Source organism: Aythya ferina (genome assembly GCF_964211825.1).
Source record: "Aythya ferina genome assembly, chromosome: 2".
NCBI classification, from domain to species: Eukaryota; Metazoa; Chordata; class Aves; order Anseriformes; family Anatidae; genus Aythya; species Aythya ferina.
Window position 1 is genome coordinate 93,378,199 of NC_140297.1, and position 24,279 is coordinate 93,402,477.

Genomic DNA, 24,279 nt, shown 5'->3' on the forward strand with positions numbered 1-24,279 from the left:
TTGCAGTGTCCATTTTGCATAGTTCTTCGATTCCTAATGACTTGTGAAGCCCGTATCAGTAGGAGCTGTGTTTACTGTTGGTTTATGTGGAAAGCAGCTTAATCTGCTTAAGTCCAGGTACATTTTGAATGACAAAAGCTCGAAAAAATCTGAATATTCACACCTGCATCCACCTAAAATACAGGTGGATTGAAAATGACAGTTGCAACTTCTTTAGAAGAAAATAGTTTTCACAGACCTGTTTTACTGTCCAAAATGGCAAATATAGTGAAACAGATTGCAAAAGAGATTTAATTTACTAGCTGGAAATTGCCACTCAGAGTTGATATTAAACTGGCATGTAGTTGCTAAAGAGGCAGAGGATTTATTTTTTTTTCAGAGACAGCATCACAAATTTGTAAAAAGCATCCCCTAATGAGACAGGGTGAGACTATCTGCTTCGCCACTTCGCAGTGCCAGGATTACTGAAAACACTGGCTGTTCAGCTAAGCCGCTGAGACGGCCTAAGTCTCTGTCACGTTTTATATGATTACTTAGAAAAATGCTACCACTGATACCACTTTTATTTGCAATTATGCTGAGAAAAATGCGCAGTGGATACAGTGCTGTCTCACAGAGCTGCTTGTACATGGTGGTCCAAGGCAACGACATGTTGTGGGCATGGGGAGTATCTGTGTATTGGATTGCTTTTTCGTTTGGTTGGTTGGCTGTTGTTTTGTTTTGCTTTTCTTTTCCTTTTTCCTTTTTCAAAATGCTGTGATACAAACCAAGCTTGGTGTTTAACTATGTTTGCTGTTAAGGTAGTAGCTATTATATGATCTATATGCAGAGCTGTAGTCGTGGCAGGGCTACAAGCTCCTGTGGTCCCACCTCCTCCCCACCACAGCCCTGCAGTGCACGACTGCACGTCTTGCAATGCAGGGAAGGGGTGGTGTGCAGCTCTGTCTCACAGCAAACAAAAATACTACTTTTCATAGTTCATTTTGAAAGTAGTTTCCTAGGGAAAGGTGTATTTATTTAGGGGTGGCACCATGAAGCCTACTATAAGGTGTTTCCAGAATCCTAAAACAACCTACAGCTCTTTTGCTTTATATTCTTTATATTCTTATATTCTAAATATAAGTCACTTCGGTAAGCCCTGTAATCAAATAAAAATGTGTTCCCTCCTTTAACCCTTAAGGATATGTTCTTCTCTTGGTGTTCAGGGATTCCCCACACATCGAGACGAGAATAGACCCCTTCATTTTTAGTTGCACAAACACCATATGGCATGCACCTGGATCTCAGAAGATAACAATTTAAGATCTTCAAGACAGCTAAAGCATGCAAATAAAATAATGCACTTATTAATGGCGTTGCAGTGAGCTGCTCACCAGAGACAGAAACTCTAGTGAACAAACCTCTTTGACTCACTTTAGCCTGTGAACTCTCACAATTCTGTTTATTACTGCTTAACAAGCCCTTTGATGGAATGGGATATATATGAGGTCTTTTAACATACTTTTGCAAAGAAGAGAACTTCTCAGCAGTCATATACAATGGATGCTCTATCTATACCCTGTGAAACCACAAAGTATTTTCTTCCTGTTGACTTTCTAGCTAGCCGTTTGTTACCATCATCTACAATAAACCATCATATATTGCTATGTACCATATGTTGAAACTGTATTCAGATAAAGTGACTTCATTTGTAAATGAAGACTCTTAAAGTAATGTCTAATAAATTAAGTTCTAAGGCAACATAGGACATAAAGGTGGCTTTGTCATTTAACAAAAGTTGCAGTGCTCCAGATTTCTCTTTTCCCAAGAGAAATTCTCTGCCGGGCTGGGTGCCACCGCAGCCGCAGCGCTAGTCGGCCACTGTGCTGGAGGGGGACCTGAGATTTCCAGGCACGAGGGAGGCCCCGTGCCTGCTGGCAGGTTTTGGAGAGGGATACGCATGCAGGGAGCCCGTTTCAGCACCTGTTGGTCCTAACCCTGGCATGAACAAGCGCAGTCACTTTCAAGGCCTTTGCCTGAAAAAAACAGCCCTGGGGCACAGTACCTAGGCAAAGTGCAGTGCCAAGATACAGCCTGGGATGTCAGAATAAATATATCATATAAAAATTAATATATAAAAGCCATACAAGCATTCAGGGTAAGGTGGACATTTCTTTTTTATTCTTCCCCCCAAAATCTGACATTATCATAGATTTGGTTTCCAGGGCCAGTATTTCTGCATAAATCAATGTCTCACAGCAGCATGGGATTACTGGACGTATTCCTCTAACTGTGTGTACCCTTAGGCTATTCTCCAACTGAAGTTGCCATCTATACAGTAATTTATCAGGTTGTTTTAGGAATTTTGTAGCAATCTAGTGTTAATATGTATATAAGATTACATACTCTAAATTATAGATATATAAAGATATTGATATAATATCAAGACAGAGATTTAAATCTTTCTAAAGTACTGTTTTGGTTCTGTGTTGATTATCCAAGGGTTGACCTCTGTATTAGTAGAATTTGTCCCAGTTTGTTTGCAGTAGAAATGTCTTTTTTTCCTGTAAAAACTTCTGTCTCTTAACTGGTGTCCATTGTAGTAACTGGATTTTCATTATCCAATTACATCTTCTAGCTTTTATTAAGAATGAACCACAGCTTAGGTTTCCTATGTAATATTTGACTTTGGAGTGTAAATGACCTGTAGCCAGCAGCACTTTCTTCTTGTTGAAGAGCAGTTTCCTGAAGATGCTTTTCACTTCCATTTTGATGAAAGATGCAGAACCGACAAAGGCAAACTCAAGCTTTGTTTCTTCTGTACGCTAGTCGGGCAATGCAGGATGTGGCCTCCACTGTATGTATTCGTAACTTAGCTTCTTTAACGTGACAGCGGAAATTTGGCATCGTGAAATTCTGTTTGAAGTCTGCTCATCAGCTTCTGTACTCAGTTTTGTCACATGTACAAGTGATTTGGGAAACTGCTGCTGTCGCAGGACAGCTGAAAGCCAACGGGATGTACTTTCACCTCATTTGTTACCGCCAGTAATGAAGGTGAAGCAGGGCCGATTAGCCCTTCAGTTGTACCTGGGCAAGTACACCAGGGAGGGAGTGTGGGTGGCTGCCACCAACACCAGTACTGAGCCCCTGGGATCTATTCTCCCTGCTGGTGCAGGACAACGCGCTCAGTGCTCAGACTAAAATTCCAGCCATATCCACAGGAATTGATTTTAGTGCAAGGTAGGCAAGATTGGAGTCAATGAAACACCGAGTCCTGCATTTTATCTTTCCATATGCCTCCCTCCCAAAATATAACTGAGTTAGAAATATGAAAAAATCCAACTTTATTAAACAGAGTTTTTAAAAACTACTAAGATATCACCATACAGCTCCTGCATGGATGTATGGTGGAGCTGGATTCAGGATTTCAGTGATAGAAACAAGGATTCCTGATGTAAGCAAGCCCCCTGTGCGAGTAGATTGCAAGCAGCACTGTACCAGTGCAAGGATGCTGTGCTCCCCGCACAGAATGATCCTGCCTCTGAGGTTAGAAAAGCAGCAGCTCATCCATGGGGCAGATAAACAAACATCATGGAACCGAGAGTAGGAAAACCAAAGTTTTATGTTCTACAAGCGGGTCTGCATTTCACACATTTGCCCCCCTCCCTCCCAACCCATCAGAGACAATGTTGCACCTTCCAACTTAGCACATGTACCTGTGGAACTAAAATCACAAGAGCCCTTTTTCTTTTGAAGGGACGAGAGGAGCTCTCCTCTCCCCAGCTCACACCAGCTTCAGGTTATTACCTAAGCTCACCTTTAGCAGCACTGCTTTGGGCAGCTTTACTCCAACATCGTCACCCCTCTCTAGTGCTCGTTTATTGCTTGTGTGCTGGCCGTCACACACTGGGCAGGCCTTCTGGTCGTTACCTTCTGCTGGCCATGGGCTGTTTTTCTCACAGCTGCACACAAGTCTAAGATGAGAAAAGGCAAGATTCTTCCATACCCAGAGTAGGGCAACCACTCCTCCCTCCCGGTCCTTTTGCGAGGAGCTGGGCTACCCCTGCTCCCTGACCCTGCCTTCAGCCCGTAGCGCTTACAGGAGCTACACAAGCGACCCAGCACAGCCCCTTGGCTGGAAAGCTTCTCCCAGGCCCGATTTGACTTGATAAGTGGAAAGTCCCCTGCTAGGCAGGTCCTCTGTGCAGCTGGGAGGTGGCTGGCTCCCTCTGCTGTTGCTGCGGGAGCAGGGAGCGATGCTGCAGGGTGATGCTCCCTCTTGCGCACCTCCAGAAAAAAGAACAGGAGCTTGACAAGTTAGTAGTTCCTTTTCTGAAAAAAAAAAAAAAAAAAGAAAACAAACTCAGAATTAATGCAGGTATAAGTGTAGCTGGTGAAGATTTTCTAACCCACAGCCCCATTTACAAGCCAGGCTGTGATACCTCCCCAGCTGCCCACGTGCAAAATGCACACTGCTGCAAGTGGCATTTACCAGACTGCTTGCTGACCCAAAGCACTGCGCACACGATGCAGCAAACACGTGTCAAAATAAGGGATTTAACTAGGTAAACATTGCTATCTGAATACAACAAAACAAAGTGCCCTTGGAATTAGCATATTTTAACGTGTGAAAATGTAGAGAAAAGACAAAGTGCACGGGCCAACTTCATCTGGCCTGCCGATGGGTGGACGTACGGTAGAGTCAATGTGTTTTGCTACCTGCATCTTCCAAGGAGCCCTTCACTTCCCTGGGCTAAGAGGTTGGGTCACTCTGTATTACCGTGTGCTCTCTGGGTCCATGTGATGATGTGTATGTTGTACTGATGTAATGCCTTGTCTGTCAGCCGATGGGTCGTGTTATCTGTAATCGCTGTTGCAAGCTCGGAAGGGATACCACTGCTGTGGAAGCCGGGGTGTTTTCCAGTCTTCCTTTGTTCTAATGTCCTTACAATTAGATTGCATACATATTTTATTGTGATATTAAAAAAAAAAAAAAAAAAAGTCCGGGGAAAGTACAAATCTAAGTGAACACACTGGCTAATCAGGTTTGTTTTATATGAAAAATGCACATTGACCTCACAGTGAATTAAATGAGACTAACTTTGTGAAACGAAAACAAAAACTTGATGCCTTAGATGGGAACAGCAAACCATTGCTTAACAGCCTCTCATCCTAGCAAAATGACGAAGGGTGCCATTTCTGTCACAAAATTGACAAATTGAAAAAAATTACCAAAACCCCCCGCATCCCCCCTCTCCAAAATACCGTGGACTTTGAAAAGCAAAATTCACCACATCAGTGCTGGGGAGTAAACTTCATAGTTCTTTTAAGTTTTCTTTTCAGTTTCGTTTTTTCCATCTTTTTGCCATTACCCGCATTCCTTAGATTTCTTTTTCCATATGTAAAGTAAACTAGCAACCCCCTCCTCTCTCCCTTCTCCAACCCTTCCCCTCCCTCCCCCCCCCCCCAACCTCCTTTTATTTATCTATTTATTTTTGGCAAGAACTTTAGAGTCTCAGTAATGTTTTCACCATCGAGTCATGAAAAACCCTTTTGTTATTTCTCTTCTTTAACACATAACATGTTCCTCCTTTGACCCTCATTTTCCCTTTTTTTCTCTCTCTCCCCCCCCACTCTCCTCTCCCTCCCACTCGCCCACCGATCTAACCCCCGCCCGTTCGTGTTGGCTCTCCCTTCTCCATCCCCTCCTTCCCTCCCTCCCTCTCTCCCTCCCTCCCGGCCCCACCGCCCTGGCTGGACCCTCCCAACCTGTTTGTTCCTCTTCCTCTCTTCGTTTGCAGCTTAGAGATGGCTAAAGTCAGCACCCAGACCGCTTCCGTCACGACCCCTGTTGACCTCAACATGAACCTCTCTCAGTCTGCCACCCCTACCTCCACCCCCACCTCCATGGCCGTGCTGGCGGCCGCCTCCGCCGTTACCGTCAGTACCCCCCCTCCCCTACCAACTCTGCCAACCACCCACTATGCCGTTCCTGTCTCCAGTCTGCTTGGCATGAAAACTGTCCCACTCCTGGCACTAAATGCCGCGGCCGCCGCGGGGGCCACGGGGAGTTTGTCCGCTTACACTGCCAAAATTCCTTCGACCAGCGGGGTTAAGAAATCAGACCGCCAGAAGTTTGCTCCATATTGAAGGGATGAGACACAGTGCAAGCCCTGCCAGCTCTGCCAAGAGTCTGTGGTAGATCCTAGCTATCAAGGAAACACTATGGCATCTCTCATGCTCTGTTCAGCTGCTAGTGTCCACTGTTGCCAGCTCGGTCCGTCTGCCATCACCACTAACACCCAGGCGCCCGGCAGCAACTAGTTCCAACAGCCCCGCGCCGCCCCGGGGCCGCCCGCGAGCAGGGGCCAGGCGCTGCCCGCTGTGGGCTGAGGAAGCCTCTTGGGTTGAGAGGACTGCAAGACCACGAGACATAATAAAATATAGCTGGGTTAGGTGCCCGGGCCCACTTTTTGAGGGCGCCAGCGTTTTCTGTGGGGCAGGAAACCTTAATTTCGACCGCTCCGCTTTAGGGAGGGAGAACAGGCTCCTTTTTTGTTGTTTTTTGGCACTCTGACATTTTACCCTGCAAAGTTGCCAACGTAGTACTCATTTCTGTGCCTGCTTAAGAGCAGGAAGAGGCCCGTTGGTACAAGGCCCCAAGCACTCTCCCCGGCCAGGCCCCATCCAGCCCCACCACGGCCTCCTGCTGAAGCCCACAGCAGAAACCCCCGGCACTTTTAGGGGCACGCACGCTTTGCTCAGCCAGAACGAACCGACCAGTGTTTCCCCTAGGTTCCTGTACAAAATAAAGTCCTGTTTAGCTCACCACTAATTACGCATTCAGGCCGCATTTTGGGTATGAATAAAATCTAGCGCCTGTCAAACGACACGCTAAGGTTGCTGCCTGGACAGGTAACATCCCCTCGCAAGCCCTTCATGATGTCCAGATTAATTAAAACCAGAGACCTAAACTGAAGAGCACTGGGTGATGCAATGGCTGGTTGCTAGCTGTTGGAACTAGTTTTTAACTGCATTTTCTGTTTGTCCATCCACCTTCTTTTTAATTTCTGCTGCATAATTCAGTACTGCAATATTGTTTTCCTCACCACTTCCAAATCCAGAATCCCATTAGCCCGCCATGTCCATTCACTTTGCACTCCTTGGACACAAAGCTTTAACAATTGAACTGTATTCAGTGCATTTTAATATAAACTAAAAACACAATGCAAATGCAATACTTTTTAAAACATGGTATCTCAAAGTGTGTTATTATTATTGTACAGGGCTAAGTACTATTTCAGTATTTTGTGTCATTTTCTGTATTCTGTGGGCTTTTCTTCACCTTAGTACCTTTGCACTAAGTTTTGTCACTGTAACCATTTGTAGAGTTGCCATTGTTACAGTTTGCACTTATCCAAATGGGGTTTTTGGTTGTTTTAGTTGTGGCTTCTTCTTTTTTTTTTTATTATTTTTCTTGGTTTGGTTTGTTTTTTCTTTTTGTTGTTGTTGTTTTGTTCTTTTTTTTGTTCGTTTGTATATAATGAAGGAAAAACTGGAAATAATGTCAAGGTACCTCAGTTATTTGACAGCGCTAGAAACCTGCTGTAAAATTGTTCTGGACTATTGTAACTGTGTCAATAATTGAAATTTAAGGAGAGAAAAAAAATAAGAAAAAAAAAAAACAACAACCTGTGTGAGAAAACTTGCCTGCATTGAAATGCTGTGCTATGCTGGTTGTACTCAAGTGTTATTTTTTTAATAGTGAGAAGATTTTTTTTTCTTTTTTTTTGCCTTTTTTTTTTTGTTTTCTTTTCCTCGTTTTTGTTCCTACATTTTAGGCTGTCTTCAGAAGTTACTGGCCTGGGGGCTCTGTAATGTATCTCATCATGCCCTAGTGCATTAGCCACCAGACAGGACTTTTCCAAAGCCCCATGAGACAATGCTTTCTATGGACTAATCTACAGAGGAGTTTCTGCCATTTCTAACTTTCTTATTATTCTGAGACATCAAAAGAAAACACTTCTTTTACTCTTTAAGCAACTGTGCTTCCTAACTCTTGTGTTGCTCTCATTTTACTGTTCCAGTTTTAACACTGTTGTGGGTCATAACATAAAGGAAAGTTATTTTGGGGGATTAATTTTCATCGATGTTCATGCTTTGGCTAATCTGTATAAAAGCATGGGCCGTTAGTGTTCTAAACCACTGTATTCAGCTAGAGACTTGACAGTAAATTAAATGAGACGTTTTTATAAATAAATTTTTTTCCTGATTTAAAAGAGACGTGGTAGCTTTGTGCATACAACTGTTGTGTTGTTTAAACTTTGTTCTTTGTAACCGAGTTGCTAATTTGTCATTTGAGAAACACTATTTTATGGATTGTCAAACTAAGGTCATAGACAAATTGCTTGTTTTCATTAATGATTAAAGGTTTCATATCATCACGCTTAAGGTCCCAGTGCTCATTGGGAAGGAGTGTAACAACTGTACAATACTGCCAATACTAGCCAGTACATTAGCACTTTCATTGTCAGGGATGATGATTCTTCACATGATTAGATGGATCCAGACTGTGTCATTAGTACAGCATGCAGGATTTCTACAAACCCCTTTTTTTGTTTGTTTGCTTTTTTAAAGCTGCTCCTGGAGTATTTCTCATACAGCATAGGAAGGACAGAATTTGGACTCTTGCTAGAGGAAGCCACTGTATTTTTATATGCTTTCCCATACTGATTTTAAGATCAGATATTTGCGAAAGAGAACAACAAAAGAACAAACTTGGGTACTAAGCATGGTGTTGTTAAGGCCCATCATATTTTCCGATTCCCTGCAGCATTCAGTGACAAGGCTGCTCAAGAGCACCTTTCACAGGTCAAGTAAATAGGCCAGCAGCTGGGAGGAGCATTACAATTTGCCTAATTAAAAAGGATTTCTCCCATCCTGCCCTGAAATACTGCTTGAGCCATTGAGCTCCTCCGTTGGTGCTGCCGATCCAAGTTCTCTCGTCACACCTAAGTGAAATACGGGCTGGCTCCGAGCTGCTGCTGCACAGAGCACTTCTGCCCACCTCTCCTTTTCAGGGCACTGGCAATTCTTTCATGTTTACTTGTTCTCCTCCTGCAAAACTAGAGTTTTTGGCAGTGCAAGTGAATAGCATCCTTAATGACATGTCTAGTTCTAGAGCCTGCATCCCCACTCTGCTAAGGCCTACATTTATCTCTTGGTGCTTGGCTTGGGGTCCCAGTTCCCCTCGCTGCCCTGGCCAGGTGCTCGTGCAGTGTATTGCTCTTGCTTTCATTGGAAACTAGGGCGCAGGGAGCTGCGATGCACTGGGTCATGAGTCCGAGCCTGGAAATAGGATATGAGAAAGATGTGCATACAGACCTGGAAACGTGTAGAAGTTAACAGCTTTTTCCACACAGATGCAGCAACAGAGCATCTCTTGACAATAAAACCTACGGAGGAAAACTCTGGAGTGCCTCATTGCATCCCAGCACCCAGGAAGCACGTCCCAGTGCTGAATTAGCTACTCCAACCTCTGGGTTGCTTTCAACGATAGGCTGTACTACTGACCTTCACCCCGATAAAGTTTTTTGTTACTACTTCTTGAAATATATTTTAGTTCTTACTCTTGAAAATAGAGTGCTGAAGCTGCTTTTGCAGCAAGGACATCCCTACCTTTTATCTCCTAAACAGAAAAAAAAAAACATTGCATCTCAACACAAAGTAGGTCAGGGTTTTTGTCTCCCAGTAAAGCTATGGCAGCAGCAGCTCTGTCGTGTTTAGTATCTTTCACGTAAATAATTCCCACACGCCTAGCAGAATTGGCTAGAGCAGACTGAGATTTAAACTCACTAGCTCTGAGGTACATCTGTATATGGGATAAGCAGAGGTAAAATGAAGGCGTGGACATAGGAAGAAAAAAGAAATCTTTTGAGAGCTTTTGCAAAAAACAACACAGGCAGAAATGTGATAAAATCTAGAAATGTGATAAAATTTTAATGTTGGAAAAGATTTCTAAATGGCAAGAGAAAGTTCTTGAATAGCTTTAATATGAAATGTGCAAGCAAAACATGAGAAGGTACATCTGGAGGAAAAAAAATAAAAACTTAAAAATGTTATCCAGGATAGAAAACTAAACCATTCATACCCGAAGGTAGATAAAAGGAAGCATGCAGCTGATACAAAAGGGTCAATTCACACAACTGCGAGTTACCAACTGAAAGATAAAATAAGCTCTGCAGCTTTCACATCATCTACCAGACTACCAGAGTTCTGGCAAACATCTCAAATTCAAGTTCTCTTCTGCTTCTCTTGTGGAAAAATATAGGAAAGTAAGAATGCTGGCTGCAATAGTCAACCAGAAGGAAACAAGTCAGATGTATTCAGTTACATAACCGAGTCCATTGCTAACAGCCAGAGCTCTTTCTGTTCTGATATAGCCAGAAGGCATCTGTGGGCCCCAAGGTGCATAGATCTGGCAGTCATGGCTCCCAGGAAGCTAGCAGCAGGTCAAGGCTGCCACAAATGTAGCCCAGGCCTCCCTGGGCTGCATGGGTGAGGAGTTTCTGTGGAGACATGTGAGACAGTGAAAAAGCATGCATTGAACCAGGGAGAAATAGAAGCCTCCCTGTTTTTGTTGTTTGTTCTTTTCATTTTTAAATACTCAACAGCATGGAAAAAGAGTGCTTCTATGGGATCGGAGAGATCCAAATTCAGTTTATTCCACAGTCCCAATCTCAGCTGAATATATTTCAGCACTAATTACATACTTGGAACAAGACCTTCCCCTTCTCAGGTGAGCATTGTGATGATCAGGCAAGAAAGCTGCATGCTCACTAGTTCAGTCATTTTACAGTGGCACTTCTACGAGGCAGATGACGATTGTTAGGCTGCTCTCCTAGATCACAGGAACTCTAAGTTCAAAGAACAGCATAGAGAAGAGATTTGAACACAGATCTTTTATACCCAGAAGTGCTGTTACTACCTATCAGTTGCCCAAGACATCAGTGCCTCAGCTATAGTTTTGCGAGGAAAGAATCTGGTTTAGATGTCTACACAAGGCAATCATTTGTGTTTCTTTTCCCAGTGAAAAGGGCAGGATAGCTCTAAGTCGAGTGATGAAGAGAAGCTGAACTGAAGGCAGAAACTGCTTCACACAAGAAAATATGGCCTGAATGACACTTAGTAGAGATACAAGTACATGTTGCTTTTCTTGCCATGGGAGCGCATTTACTCCTTTGTTCCAGGAACAAACACAGTAGTGCTGATTAAATTGTAATGTTTCTGCACCAGCGGAGTGTGCTGTCACTACAGACAAGAACATGTCTCAAGACAATAACAAAAGAAGTGTCATACTCACCTGGTGTTACCCAATGAAAAGGAATTTCTAAACTATTGCATACTCACATTATGTTTTTTTAATGACAGCTACAACGTGATGCCTACTGGTTGAATGTCTGATTTCCTATTGCAAGAGTTCTTGAATATAAGGCAAAAAAGAAAGTATTTGTAGGTTTTGCAAATATTTGAGTAATCTGACCTTTCCTCTTAAGAGCTACTTTAAATCAGTGTTTCTGAGATGATAAAATGCAGAGAATTTACAGTGGCTTGTAATAATGAAAACTTGTCTCACCTCAAATTGAGCTGACTGGCCGAAATTAACATTAATGTTCTTTGTACCCAGTATTTGTGTTTCTGAAGGAAATTTTAGAATTCTATGCTTTACTGGAACAATTAGTCACATCAGCAAGTGACAATATTTTTTAGCTTAGTTTGTTCCTGTCTTTTGTTTTTGTACAATCACTCTTGTGCTCTGCTGCACCAAGTACAGAAGTAGCTATGGAAAAAGCATCAAGTCATGACAGCAGCAGCTTCATGGTGGGAGAGAAGTTAATGCACAGGTTACCATTTGATTGTCTGCATTAGCAGAGACTTCTTAACTACCAATACGTGCCAGTACCAGCCCGTGATTAGCTGCTCCCAGCAGAGAGTGGTACTTGTAACTGTCTCCTCCCTTAATTCCAATTTGGCAGTTTTCTAGAAGCTCTGGAGATCAGAGAATTAAAATAGTCTTCTGAATTCCACTGAGCTGAAAAGCAGAAGCAGTTAAAAAAAAATAAAATAAAAATCACCTCAATAAGGAAAAGGCTCCTGGCATATCAAGAGCTTCTTCCAAAACAAGCAAACCAAACATCTAGCTTTAATTATTTCAGGCAAATATATAGAAAGATTTCATCAGAACAAGGCTGTTTTCTGCCTTTAAAACCTCATTAACTTGCTTTAAAATTAGAATGTTTAAAAAAAACGAAGCTAAGCTGTTCCTTCACAATTTTGACAAAAAAAGTTAAGAGAAGCCATTTGGTCCAACCCCCTGCTCAGGCAGGGCCACCTAGAACAGATTGTCCAGTCAGCTTCTGAGCGTCTCCAAAGCCTCTCTGAGCAACCTGTGCTAGTGCTGTCACCCTAATTAAACCCTAAAATTAAATCACACATTTTCCCTATTTTTTCCGAAGTCCTCAGGTAGCCTAACAAATTTTAAGGGTTTTGAAAGTCAAAAACATGCCTCATTTAAAAAAGAAAAAAAGAAAAAAAAGGGGGGGGGGACACTTACCAAAGCTCAAAGTACTTCTCTCTTTTCCATGTGCCAGTTTTGTTAAGTCCTTAGGTTCTTGTTTTTCACTTCATCTGTGTTTATCAGAACAGAAATCAATTTTAGATGCTCTCCTTTACTATCTTAGAAAAAATTCCAGTATTTAGAGCTAGATAAATGATATTATGTTACCAGTTTCCAGTGCAGCACATTCCTCTCTGGCATTTTGTTACCGTTTCAGTTGGTTATGGAAATATTTAACCATTGTGTTTTCATCCCTCTGGCTTAAAAATGTCTGGCTACATTACGGCCACATTACAATAAGCAAAACAACTGATACTATAAAGAAAAATCTTCAAAACTGCCTATGGCTCATCATATAAACTGTGGAGAAGGTGTAGCTCACCATTTCTGAGTTTGGCACTTCCAGACACAGAAACACTCTAACAGTTCCTGAAAAAACTACATGTTTTATTGGGGGCTGGGGGAGTGGGGGAGTGGAGGAAAGAGAGCTGATAAACTTTTAAGATAAACTTTTTAAGATAAAGGCGTAAGATTTTCTTTTTGCTACCCATCCCACATAGGAAAACTCTGTAAACTAACACTTTTGCTAGTCCTTTACTTCTATACACAATAACCCAAGTCTCCAAATTACTAGATATAATTAATGTTACCAAAAGCTTAGAAACTCTTCAGTTCACTAATTAAACCCATTAAAATACCTCTGGTAGGAAATCAGTATTTTTAATAAGAAAAGTACATTCAAAATTGTAAAACATTTGCAATATACAATTTTTACAGCAAGTAATACACCATTGTAGACCTACAAAGGTTTGTTTTTTAAACGCACTTGGCTCTTTACCCTCTCATGATCCTCTTTAAATAAATATTTAACGAAAACATTTCACTTCTAATAATGGAAGTAACATCATGATAAAGAGAGTATCAGCCATGTTACAAAAATGCTACAACAAAGCCCCTTTCACCCGCCAGTCTTGAGACAGCAAATCCTGCAACTCTTCTTCATCTTCGCTACCTATAGCCTCATCTTCTTTCTCTTGTGTTGCTCTTAATATCATGGCTTCTTTAAATTGCTCTTTCATCATATCCTGGCGGTTACGCAAAAGCTCAACACGGCGATAGCATTCACTGTTGAGAAGCAAACCACCTATTAGTATTTGTGGCCTTTTCAAACTAAATGCATTTTCTACAGTGCCCCATTGTGTTTTTCCAACTTTGGATATAAAAAGCTCAGCAGCTTCCCACCAACTAAAAATGTGATTGCACCTTCTCTATACTAATCAAACAGAAACAGACCAGAGGAGAGGAGTGCAGTCAGTTCTCTAGCAATGAGCTAGAGAATTGTTCCAAACATGGAACAATTGCGATACCCCCACAAATTGATTTAAGAAAAACACAGAAGCTCTACCCCACACTGAGCTGCCAGTCTTTGCTCCACCTAGGGTGTAGCAAATACACACATACTGTAGAAAAGTGATCAGTGGCCATCACTTTGATACCTTATTTGTGGTATCTTTGAACTAATGTCAACATCAGATCGTGTTCAGATCATTTGTCTGCTTACTGAGTGCTACACTAGAACTTTTAAAGTAAATGACATCCCCAAGTTTCAGTTTTCTATTTACTTAAGAAGTTCTAGCCACAAAATGTTTTACAACAATAATTCTAGCCACTTTAACAAGATATTTTGTTGAAGACATGTATCTCAGTCAGGCTGATACTTCTTCATCTTTGCTTTTCCCAATTCTATTTGCTAGGAAGAATCAAAAAGTAAAGATAATTGCTTGGATCCTCTTTCCCCTTGCCTATCTGCAATAGGATAACTTGCAGGGCAGCCATATCTGAATATTTGCAGGCTAAGGAAAATATGACTGTCGCTGGAATTGATTTGATTCTGAATTTGAATTTAGTTTGAAACAGTCTGAACTTAAATGCATGCAAAACCCAAAGCTACAGAAACAGTGTTTAAAAATTTGGAATTTTTCTCTCAATCAAAATAATTGTGCTAGCAAACCTGAAACTCTCTCTCAGTTTCTGAATTTGGCTCTATGTGCTGTAGCAACTTAAGCCAGTGGTAAAAACTCAAGGACAGGCTTAGCTTAAACCCTCTCCATTATTATAGCAATGTTGCTAAAAGACATTCCTTTACTACCAAAACTCAATTTGAACCCAACACTGTTGTTATTATTCCGACTGTCCAGAAGTCTGTCCAGATGACTGAAGTGTTGCTGTTATTTTTTGTACCTTCTTTTTGCTGAAAGGCTCATTAAAATCAGGATTCAGCTTTTTATTTTCAGTCTCTAACACTGACATAGCTAATTGTGAGTTCCTTATTCAGCCTTGTGATGGTACCAGTCTGTTCCACTGAGCTGTACTTTAGATTACGTAGAATTTAAAGTAATGCTACACTTACCATTTCAACAACAAGCATTTTGGTAATGAAGCATATCATTCAACAAAACCTTTAAGTTAACTTTTATTAGAAAAAGGAGAGCTAGTCACAGAACAACGCTTTTTTTCTTTACACAGCAAATGTATGGTCAAAACACAAATCTCATTATGGAAAATTTTAGTTGTTTGTATTGCAGAATATATGCTCCTGTCTTTAAAAAAACAGCTAAATAGGTTCACATTAATTCTACATCAATCAGATTTCAAAGAGAGATGTAAATTAAGACATTTGACAGGTGGAGTGAGGGAATTTATATGAAGGATTTACATTCTATGGTTTTATTTTGCCCTTGCCTGGCTTGCTGTATTTTCCATGATTGTAGTGCAATCTCTCTTTGCAAATAATTTCATACCTTCGCACCAAAATTCGTGTTTTTATCAGGTACCAGTCTGAGATTTGAGGGAGTCTTTCTTTCTCCTTCAAATATTTAGCTGATTATCAAACTGTAGTATCACGGAAAATTAAAAATGTTTTACCATTCTAGTCAAATAATGATTCATTACAGCTGGAGAACAGAAAGTCTGAGGAAAAATTGATCTACTTACATCTGCTCATCAATTTCTCCAATCTCCCGATCTAGTCGTCCTTCCTCATCCTCTTCTGCCACTATTGCTTCTGAAATCTAAACAAGAAAAGCTCTAAGAGAATTCACCTTCATCCTGAATTCCTCTGTCGTTCCTTTTTGGCGCCTGTGTCTTCCTTTCTTCCCCTCTACCCCAAGTCAAGTGCCTCGTAACTGTCAATCTGCTATACATATACACCTTCTTCACAAAAGACTCTGGAGGCATATACAGAAAGAGACTGATCTGGTTTAACTATATATTAAAATGTTTATTCTTAAAACTAAAAGCAAAAAGTAGTCTGGCTGATTTGGGGTTAACCTTTTGATGTTTTTTTTAATATACTACTCTTTGAAACTGAGCATAAAAGCCATGTGCATCCAAAGTCTGAAGCTGAAACTGGAGCTATATCCCAATACTTGGGACTTAATTACACAACTATTGTGTAATTATTCAAAGTATTGGTTAAATATTCCCACCGGATCCCAAAGTATTTCTAACCTGTTATTTTTTTCAGCATATACTTTCTCAAATCTGAATGTCTGGGAGATGCTATGCAATCAATGGTCCACGCATAACTGAGAAGATTCCTTCTAAGCTGAAGAATTATATGAATGGCTAATGCTAGCAAAATGTACCCACTACTGCTTTTGTATGAATATTTCCTCTGTTTATAGTGCTGAGCGCTTTAAAATGAGCAATGACAATTTCTTTTGCACCACTTTTCTTAGCAGTTGACATATGACAGTTGACAAATTTATTTACAATTAAAATTTAAAAAAATTGGCAAATACCCAAGGGAAACAGTGGGAACACCACGTATCTGTAAAGACAGTTTTAGGTGGTAACAAAGGACAGATGAAAACTTGTTCTCAGAAGACTTTCCATGCAATGCTAAATGGTAAAAAAAAAAAATAAATAAAATAAAAGGAAGTACAGAAAAATTGTGGTCAACTTACATCTCACACACACAGAATCTTACATCCTTTCCGAGGTTTTGGGGTTCCTTTCCAATACATTTAAACAAATCATAAAATCAAGGTTACTTACACTTTATAGATCCTTTTTCAAGGAGACAAATGGGTGATAGTGTTTTGTTCGTTTGGGTTTGTTTTCTATTTTGTTTTGTGTTTTTCCTTTTTTTTCTCTTCAAGGTTAAAATACGAATATATCTCATCTAAAGCCCATAATCATGTCCTCTTTGAATACACAACACTGATCTGGGGTTTATGCTATCTTATTTAAATGCAATGTAACAAATCCAACTATATATACCGATGACTGGCTCCTCATCAAAAGTATTTGCAACTTAATTTTCCTTGAGTGGAAAATGTAAAGAACCATTTGCTCATTTATAAAGTGCATTTAACCACACACTGCATTGCAGACAAACTGCTGACAACTGCATGTCAGTCATTTCACAGAGCTGCACGAAACTGTTGTTCTCCTTCTTGTGTATAGTATTTAGAATCAATAAAAATAGATTCCATTACTTACTGTGTTGACCTGTCGTATTGCCTTCTGAAATTCATCCCATTCTTTGTCCATCTGATCCTTTGGAGCATCAACTTTTCGCACCTAAAGAAAGTGAAAACACAGGCTCATTAATGATTAACGCCTAGTGAGCCAATAGCTGGAAACAAGTGGGATAAAACAGCATAATTTTGCCATGTTCTGAGAAAACCTGGTCAAAATGTATGCATTACCTAAATTGAAGTAACTAGGATAGTACAGCAGCGCAAGAGTTTTGGACAAAAAATATCTGACTCTACTCCCGGTTTTAAACAAGAAGTTTGACTACAGTATTAAAGAATAATTGACTAAGAATGGATGGTGTGAGATGTCTGGACTAACAAGAGTGACTAAGCCCCATTAATCTGATTTCACTATGTCAAGTAGTAACTTTTAAATTTCGCTGAGAGCTGTCTGTTCAGTTGTATATAAGAGCTAGGACGCAAGCTAAAAAGGAGTGAAGTATTTGTTTTTAGCATGACATAAAATATGGTGTTATGCAGTCACTGGCTTAACTAGTGGTAGCCTGATTATATTTCAAGTCTAAATTGATTTTGTTGGCTAGCAGGAGAAATAGCACAGCTGCATTCCACTTTTCAAACAATCTGCAAAGGTATTTCTTCCGTGGTAGACAGCATTAATTACTAAAACAAGAGGACTGAAAAAGTAGGTGTAAGTATGGGTTTAAGATCTATAAATAAAGTAATCAAAACCAGATTGTGCTTTTAACTTAGGCAAGTAAATCAGATCATCTACCCGTGTAACCAAAACAGCTCAAGACTGGAAGCTGTGACATAGACATTAGATGACAGATTATGCCTGGTTCTGGACTGGGTGGAAATCACATAGCTAAGAGAACCAAGCAGTTTGTACAGATTAATTCGTGACATCCTTTTGCATTAGCTTTGTTTTTCTTTTATTCATTCCTCTCTTTTGGTAACGTGTCAGTCATCATCCCAGTAAAGACAATGGTATGTTTTGTTGCTGAATTATTATATAAAATCCAGTAGTGTGAATTAAGTTTATAGAATACATTAGAAGCTTCCCAGCAAACTACGTATTGAAAGTCATCATTTCATCTTCTGTTTTGTGATTATTTTTATCATGTGTGTATGTACTGTGTTACTATGCATTGTGGTTGTCTTTTGTAATTCATAATTATTTGTATTTCTTACAATAAATTTAAACACTAAAGATATTATTTTTCCTTGAAATATTTGTCTAACACAGATTTTATATGCTCCATACATTCCTGATGTAAAGAACCAACACTTTTGAAGCCCAAAACCTCCCCTCCAGAAACACCACGGTTAATTCTGAGAATAATTATTTTGTGCATGGCTCCAACACAGAATCACTGTAGTCATCCCACTGTGAAGCCACATTTTCCTTCCTCTTCACATTTGCTGAATTCAGAAAGAGCTGATTAAAAAGAAGTGCATCTGTGGGCAGCTCAAGAAAGAGTTTACTGAACCACTTATAAATTTTACAATCAAAGAAAATGACCAGGGCAAAGATCACTAACCAGTGTCCTCACAAATATAAAAGCATGTTCTCCTTTGCCAGCTAGACATTTCCACTCTCTGAATGCTTCCCAAGTCATGCTAAAACTACATATTGACAAATGTAACACAACAGTCACATGCAAAAATAAAATAAAAAACCCACATCTTTTTCAGATACATATTTGAACGCTCAAAATGTCATTATTCAGAAGTATTTACATGTGCCACCACAGACTTGTGTGCATTTGTGGTGCCAAGAGAATCTTGCCAGAGCAAAAAGACACCTAGGCTTGCAATTGTGACGATGGGATTAAAGGGACATAAATGAGCATTATTTGGAAGGTCCCCAAATCAAAACCCAATTTAAGTACACCAACAGCCTGAGACAATGTGGACAATAGAAAAATGCACTCAAGGAAAATAAATAAAGCTTTGAATCAACAAAATTATTATGAAGCAATAGTATTAGTAAGTTTGAATGAATGATTATTAAGTATGAATGAATCTGACTGAATTCCAAGATTTTTTGGAGAATGCCCACGTATTTTTTCTGAGCGTGAAAAAACCCGTAGCAGTAAAAGATGAGAGGGCTGAAGACCACATTCACTGTTGTAGTAGCCAGTACTAGAGTTTACAATGCATGCCATAATCCAGCTGTTTTCATTCTATCAGGCTGGATAATAACATTGCACAGTAACTCATTCGTTTCAAAAGGATCTCTCAGAAATTAGAGAACTATCCTCAGTTCAGAAGCACAATTGGATGTAAAAATGAGGTGAAATGCTTTTTCTTGGGTGACTCCAAGGAGTAACAGGTGAATTGTCCAAATCTCAATCCAGCATTTTAAATCAACAAATAATGTTTCTTTTTCTTTATAAGCCATGAAGGAACTGCAATCCAAAATACGTTCTGAGAGATGATATAACAAGCTCTTCCTGACCCCCACCTCTCTTTTAATGCCTTCTAATTAATCCAGAATGAAATAGCTTAGTCATTTTCTTATATTCTGGCACAACTAATTACCTGGAAAAATATCCTCACTGCTCAGAAAATTGTTACAACTGACAGAAATAATTCTAGCAGCATAAAAAGATCAGGCCACTTACTTTTGCGTCCACCTCAGGATCATCAAAGAACCCTTCTGGCAAAGCCTCAGCAGTGTTTTCTTTCCTGGAACGTTTGGTTATGATTACTCCAAGGTACTGCTTTAGAGCCTTTTTTACAGTGGTTAAAAAACAGTCAACAGTAAAATCCTTAATTTTTATAAAAGGACCTAGAAATGCAGGAAGCATTTTTATGACACAAATTTAACCTACAACCATCAAAACTTGTTTCTTCACTTTGGCCTTAACAAACCCAGAGGTTTAAACCTCGCTGCCGGGACGGGAGCTGTAGCTCAGGCTTCCTAAACTATTTGTTCCAATGTGCTAAGCATCCAGACATTTTAACAGAAGTCTCTACTTTTGATAGCCTAAACCAATGTCCAAAAAGTGCCTAGGTGAGCTGAACCACTGCCACAGAACAAGTAAATGGTTTTTTTTTGTTTTGTTTTTTTTTTGTTTTTTTTTTTAAGCAGTTAAAAGCAGTGGTTGACACTGAACTTCAAAAGTACCAGATATAAAAACTTGCAAATAGAGCTGTCTAACAGGACCCTCATGGCACTGCTCCTGTCCCCAGGGTGTGAAACAACACTTGATGCTGACATATATGCAAATTATTCCTAATACAAGTTAACAATATGATGGATTTTTAAGCAATCACAATCTGTATTTCCTGGAAGGGTAACATCTATTTACACTTTCCAAGTTTTTCAATCTTTGATTTGACTGCTTACCTCTCTACTACCTTCTCTTGTATCTCTGCTTTCTGTATGGACCCTGAATGGGAAACTACAGGAGCAGCTGTAGTTTTGCTGTCAAAGAAGTCTGAAAGAAAGGACAGACACCTGTGAGCAAAAAGAATAACTGCTGAACCTTCTATATAAAATTCTGACTAGACAGGAATTTAAATTAATACGTTACTGAATCAAGGGAAGAAAAGGCAGACATTACTCCACTTGATAGCCTCAAACAATTACAACATAAAAGTGATAAACATGGTGAGAAAACACTGCACAATAACAAACTAGCAAAGAATCTCTCTCCTTTCTCTCTTTCCAGCAATACACCACAGCCAGCTAATAGCAACAATTAGAAAAAGAAAGCAAAAACCCTTCCATCATCAATGGCATCACTAGCAATCATCAACGACATTAAGTTCAACAAGGTAAATGCCTGGTGCTGCACCTGGGACAGAGTACTGCCAGCCACAGGCATGCACTGGGAGCAGAGGGGCTGGATGGCAGCTCAGCAGAAAGAGATTTGGGGTGCTGGCAGACAGCAGGCTCAGCATGAGCCAGCAGCGTGCCCTGGCAGCCCAGCGGGGTGCCATTAAACACAGCACAGTCAGGCAGTCAGGAGAGGAGATTCTTCTGCTATACTTAGCATTGGTGTGGTCTCACCTGGAGTACTGCGTGCACTTCTGGGCTCCACAGTATAAAAAAGCAAGTCCCTTCCAGCTGAACTATGCTATTCTACCCTAACACAGCTTCATCTTACAGAATCACTTACCACTTCACTCATCGTTACCTGTAGGTAGAGAATTAGGTATTGCTTCTGGAGTTGGAGGTGGAATTTCAGTTTTGTGTGTAACGGAAGATTTGTTCGATTGATCTTGTTCCTCTTCATCATCGTCGTCATCATCATCATCATCATAATTTCCTGACAATAAACTGGGACCGGGACCCTTGGAAGGCTGTTTGCTTGCACTGTTTTGCTCTGTTTCATCAAAAAAATCTGCTGGTAGCCTAGCGAAGAGTACACAATGCAACTGTTTCAAATATCTCAAAAACCAGTTTGACTCCAGCATCTGCAGTCTATTCAGTCTACAAGACTGTATCGCTCACAGATCTTGTACAATACGCTAAACTGCTCAGCTACTGATAAAACCACTGTTTGAAGGCAACACGCAATTGCTGCTTTCTTCTGAAGTTCCCTAGGAATGCTGAGGATAAAGCTGAAAACGCATTTCAGTTCAGTTTTGTTTCTTATATTGAGTATTCTAATAAAAACCAATAAAAGCATCCTACAACAAAGTGAGCTTGGAAGAATGGCAGCTACGGTAATTGTACTTTCACATTCAAAGCAACTTGCATCTGTAAGATGTCACTTAAATCTTGACACCCTTCTTGCCTAATACAACTACTCGCTTTGGGTACCTACTGCAGCTTAGCAGTCCTGTGCAGGCTCAGCAGTGAGAAAACCCAGATTTGTTTAGGATAGCTGCAGGTCTCCGAGACAAACATCTTGCTAGGTTATATTTTAAAATAATCATACTGATCAGTTTAATAATAAAGAAACCTCTCAACTGGCAATTCCACACACATGTGCTAACACACAAAATTCTTACAAGGTGTCTTTAGTGTCAAGATAACACCGCTTAATATCTATGCAAAAAAATAGTTGATCACAAGAACAAATTTACAGGAGATCTGCGTGCCTTACATGAAACCTACCAACCCCACGCAGACATCCAAACACCATCAGAAATCTTAAGTGGCAATAAGATGTGTAACTCAATCCCTGGAAGTCAAATACACTCCTATCTTTGCAAGAGTTCAACTGCAAGATATGTATTTACATGAATTTCAAGTGCAAAAAAGTCTTAATAAAAAAGCGCTGATGACATTTGATAGTAGTTTCCGTGGCTAAGCGTCATTTAATTGTATACTACAACATTTGTCCTCATTTTGGACTACTATCTCTTCTGCAGTATGGCACCATTAACTACTGGAGTGCATGCCACAATATAGTTATTTTCATTCCAGTAGACAGTGCAATAACAACGCATATTAAGCAGTAAAAGTCAGACAGTGACAGCAAAGGAATTCCTGTTTTGTCACAGACTGGATTAATACCACGATTTTGTCATCTGTACAGAGCATGATGCTGCCACATTCAGGAACGCACACCCACATTAGAAACTGAACAGAAGCAGGAATCTGCTGATTCTCCGAACCTTTACCCTTGGGTAGGAGAGATGAGGAAGAACAGGGTAAGAATGTAACAGCTGGTAGAGTTACAAGCAAAAAGATACATAGAAGATCTACTTACCCAGATGTAGATGTATGTGGCTTCTCTTCTGTACCTGTATAATGGCCAAAAGTCATGTCTTACAACCCGTGCTTTTAAAAGAAATATCTCTCACGGTCAAACTACTGCAGCAATTTCAGGACGTTAGGGACTATTATCATTATTTCTGAAGAGCTGCCAATTAAATGTCCCATACTACCATCAGGTACCACAAGTGTTACAGAGTTACAAACCCAACACACACAAGATTGTTACCTTAATTTTGTAGGTATCTACTTAGGTTTTCATGCCCACTTAATACCAATGCAATAGCTTGCTTCACAGTACTTACTATAACAAAGTGAATTTAAAACACTCCTTGTATATGAACCACGAAAAACAAAGAGTATTTTAACCCGGTAAGTTAGAGAAAAGGTAAACTACCAAAAGAGCAGTTTTCTGCTGATCAGCGAACTCACAAAGAGCGAGCCAGACTTTTTCCCTTTCCAGCAGCAACAGGCTGACAGGTTAACTCAACAACCTTGTTAACTCACTTCCACAGCACAGCAAAAGAAAACCAAAGACATTCAAGATGTAAAATAGCTAGATTTTGTCCTGTGCTTGGAAAGTATACTCTCTATTTACCTTTTGCTCTCTTTAACTCTGCATTTTCTGTGTCAACAGTTTTTCTCTTGGCAGGCTTAGATGATGTGCTAGCAGCTGGACCGGTCGCTGTCTGCTTTGTGCCTTTTAACTCCGCAACTCTCTGTAAAGAAGTACACGTTTTTAAGAGGCTTTTCTGTCAGGAGCTGTTGGACTGCAGGTTAAAACACAGCAATTTTAGGATATCTTATTAAAATCAGTTGATATATTTCCATAATAATGCCACTGAAACAGGCGTCACAGATTATAGAATCGCTTAGGTTGGAAGAGACCTGTAAGATCGCCTGGTCCAACCATCACCCCACTACCAGTGTCACCCACTAAACCCTGTCCCCAAGCACCACGTCCAGCCTCTCCTTGCACACCCCCAGGGACGGTGCCTCCACCACCCCCCTGGGCAACCCGTCCCAGTGCCTGACCGCTCCTTCCGAGCAGAAACGCCTGAAACCGAGATCGAGGTTTGCGTCAGCCCCTTCGCAACGAGGTGAGGAGGGGGCTGTGAGGCAGAAAACCCCCCCCCCCGGGCTCCTGACCCACCTCGCGGTGCTGCCGGCCCAGGACGTGCGTCTGCCACAGCAGCTCGCCCTTGACGGGCGCGTTGCAGAGCGCGCAGCTGAGGTGCCCCAGGCTGTTGTACGTGGCGGCGGCCGTTAAGGGAAGCGAGACGGGCGCTGAGAGACCCCAACCCCCAGCCCACGACACCCCGTTGCTCGCCCCCAACCCCGCCCCGGGTTTGCGGCGGAGGATATCTGGCGAAGGGCGACTCGATGCGCTTCTTGTCCGCGTTCTGCCGCTGCTTCTCCCGCATCAGCCGCCGCAGCTCCTCCTGCCGCACCGCCGCCCGCCCCGCGCCCGCGCCGCCCGCCGCCATCTTGGCCCGCAGCAC

General features: G+C 40.9%; 2 protein-coding genes across 32 annotated transcripts in view; one reads left to right on the forward strand and one right to left on the reverse strand.

The window, feature by feature from the left end:
- Window positions 1-18,314, forward strand: part of LOC311433109 (poly(rC)-binding protein 3-like) — a 511,482-nt gene extending 493,168 nt beyond the window's left edge. For 23 of the 31 annotated variants that reach the window (XM_084511820.1, XM_084511817.1, XM_084511839.1 and 20 more), the window contains one exon: window positions 5,781-7,812. In XM_084511820.1, coding sequence (XP_084367946.1) covers window positions 5,781-6,129 — 349 coding nt within the window. In that variant the 3' untranslated portion in view covers window positions 6,130-7,812. The other 8 variants (XM_084511828.1, XM_084511829.1, XM_084511832.1 and 5 more) reach the window with 4 other exon arrangements.
- Window positions 2,132-24,279, reverse strand: ZNF830 (zinc finger protein 830). The gene is made up of 12 exons (XM_084511840.1): window positions 24,143-24,279; window positions 23,931-24,030; window positions 23,376-23,496; window positions 22,773-22,806; window positions 21,249-21,466; window positions 20,456-20,546; window positions 19,728-19,791; window positions 17,102-17,182; window positions 15,590-15,666; window positions 12,593-13,720; window positions 3,797-4,311; window positions 2,132-3,066 (listed from the first exon to the last, which is right to left on the reverse strand). The coding sequence occupies exons 1-10, from the start codon at window positions 24,262-24,264 to the stop codon at window positions 13,537-13,539; spliced, it is 1,092 nt and encodes a 363-aa protein (XP_084367966.1). The 5' UTR covers window positions 24,265-24,279; the 3' UTR covers window positions 2,132-3,066; window positions 3,797-4,311; window positions 12,593-13,536.

Coding starts and splice junctions, on each gene's coding strand:
- ZNF830 (XM_084511840.1), bottom strand. CDS start 24,264: ATGGCGGCGGGCGGCGCGGGCGCGGGGCGGGCGGCGGTGCGGCAGGAG. Junction 24,031..24,142: donor ATCGAGTCGCCCTTCGCCAG/ATATCCTCCGCC, acceptor GGCCGCCGCCAC/GTACAACAGCCTGGGGCACC. Junction 15,667..17,101: donor CAATACGACAGGTCAACACA/GTAAGTAATGGA, acceptor TTTCTTGTTTAG/ATTTCAGAAGCAATAGTGGC.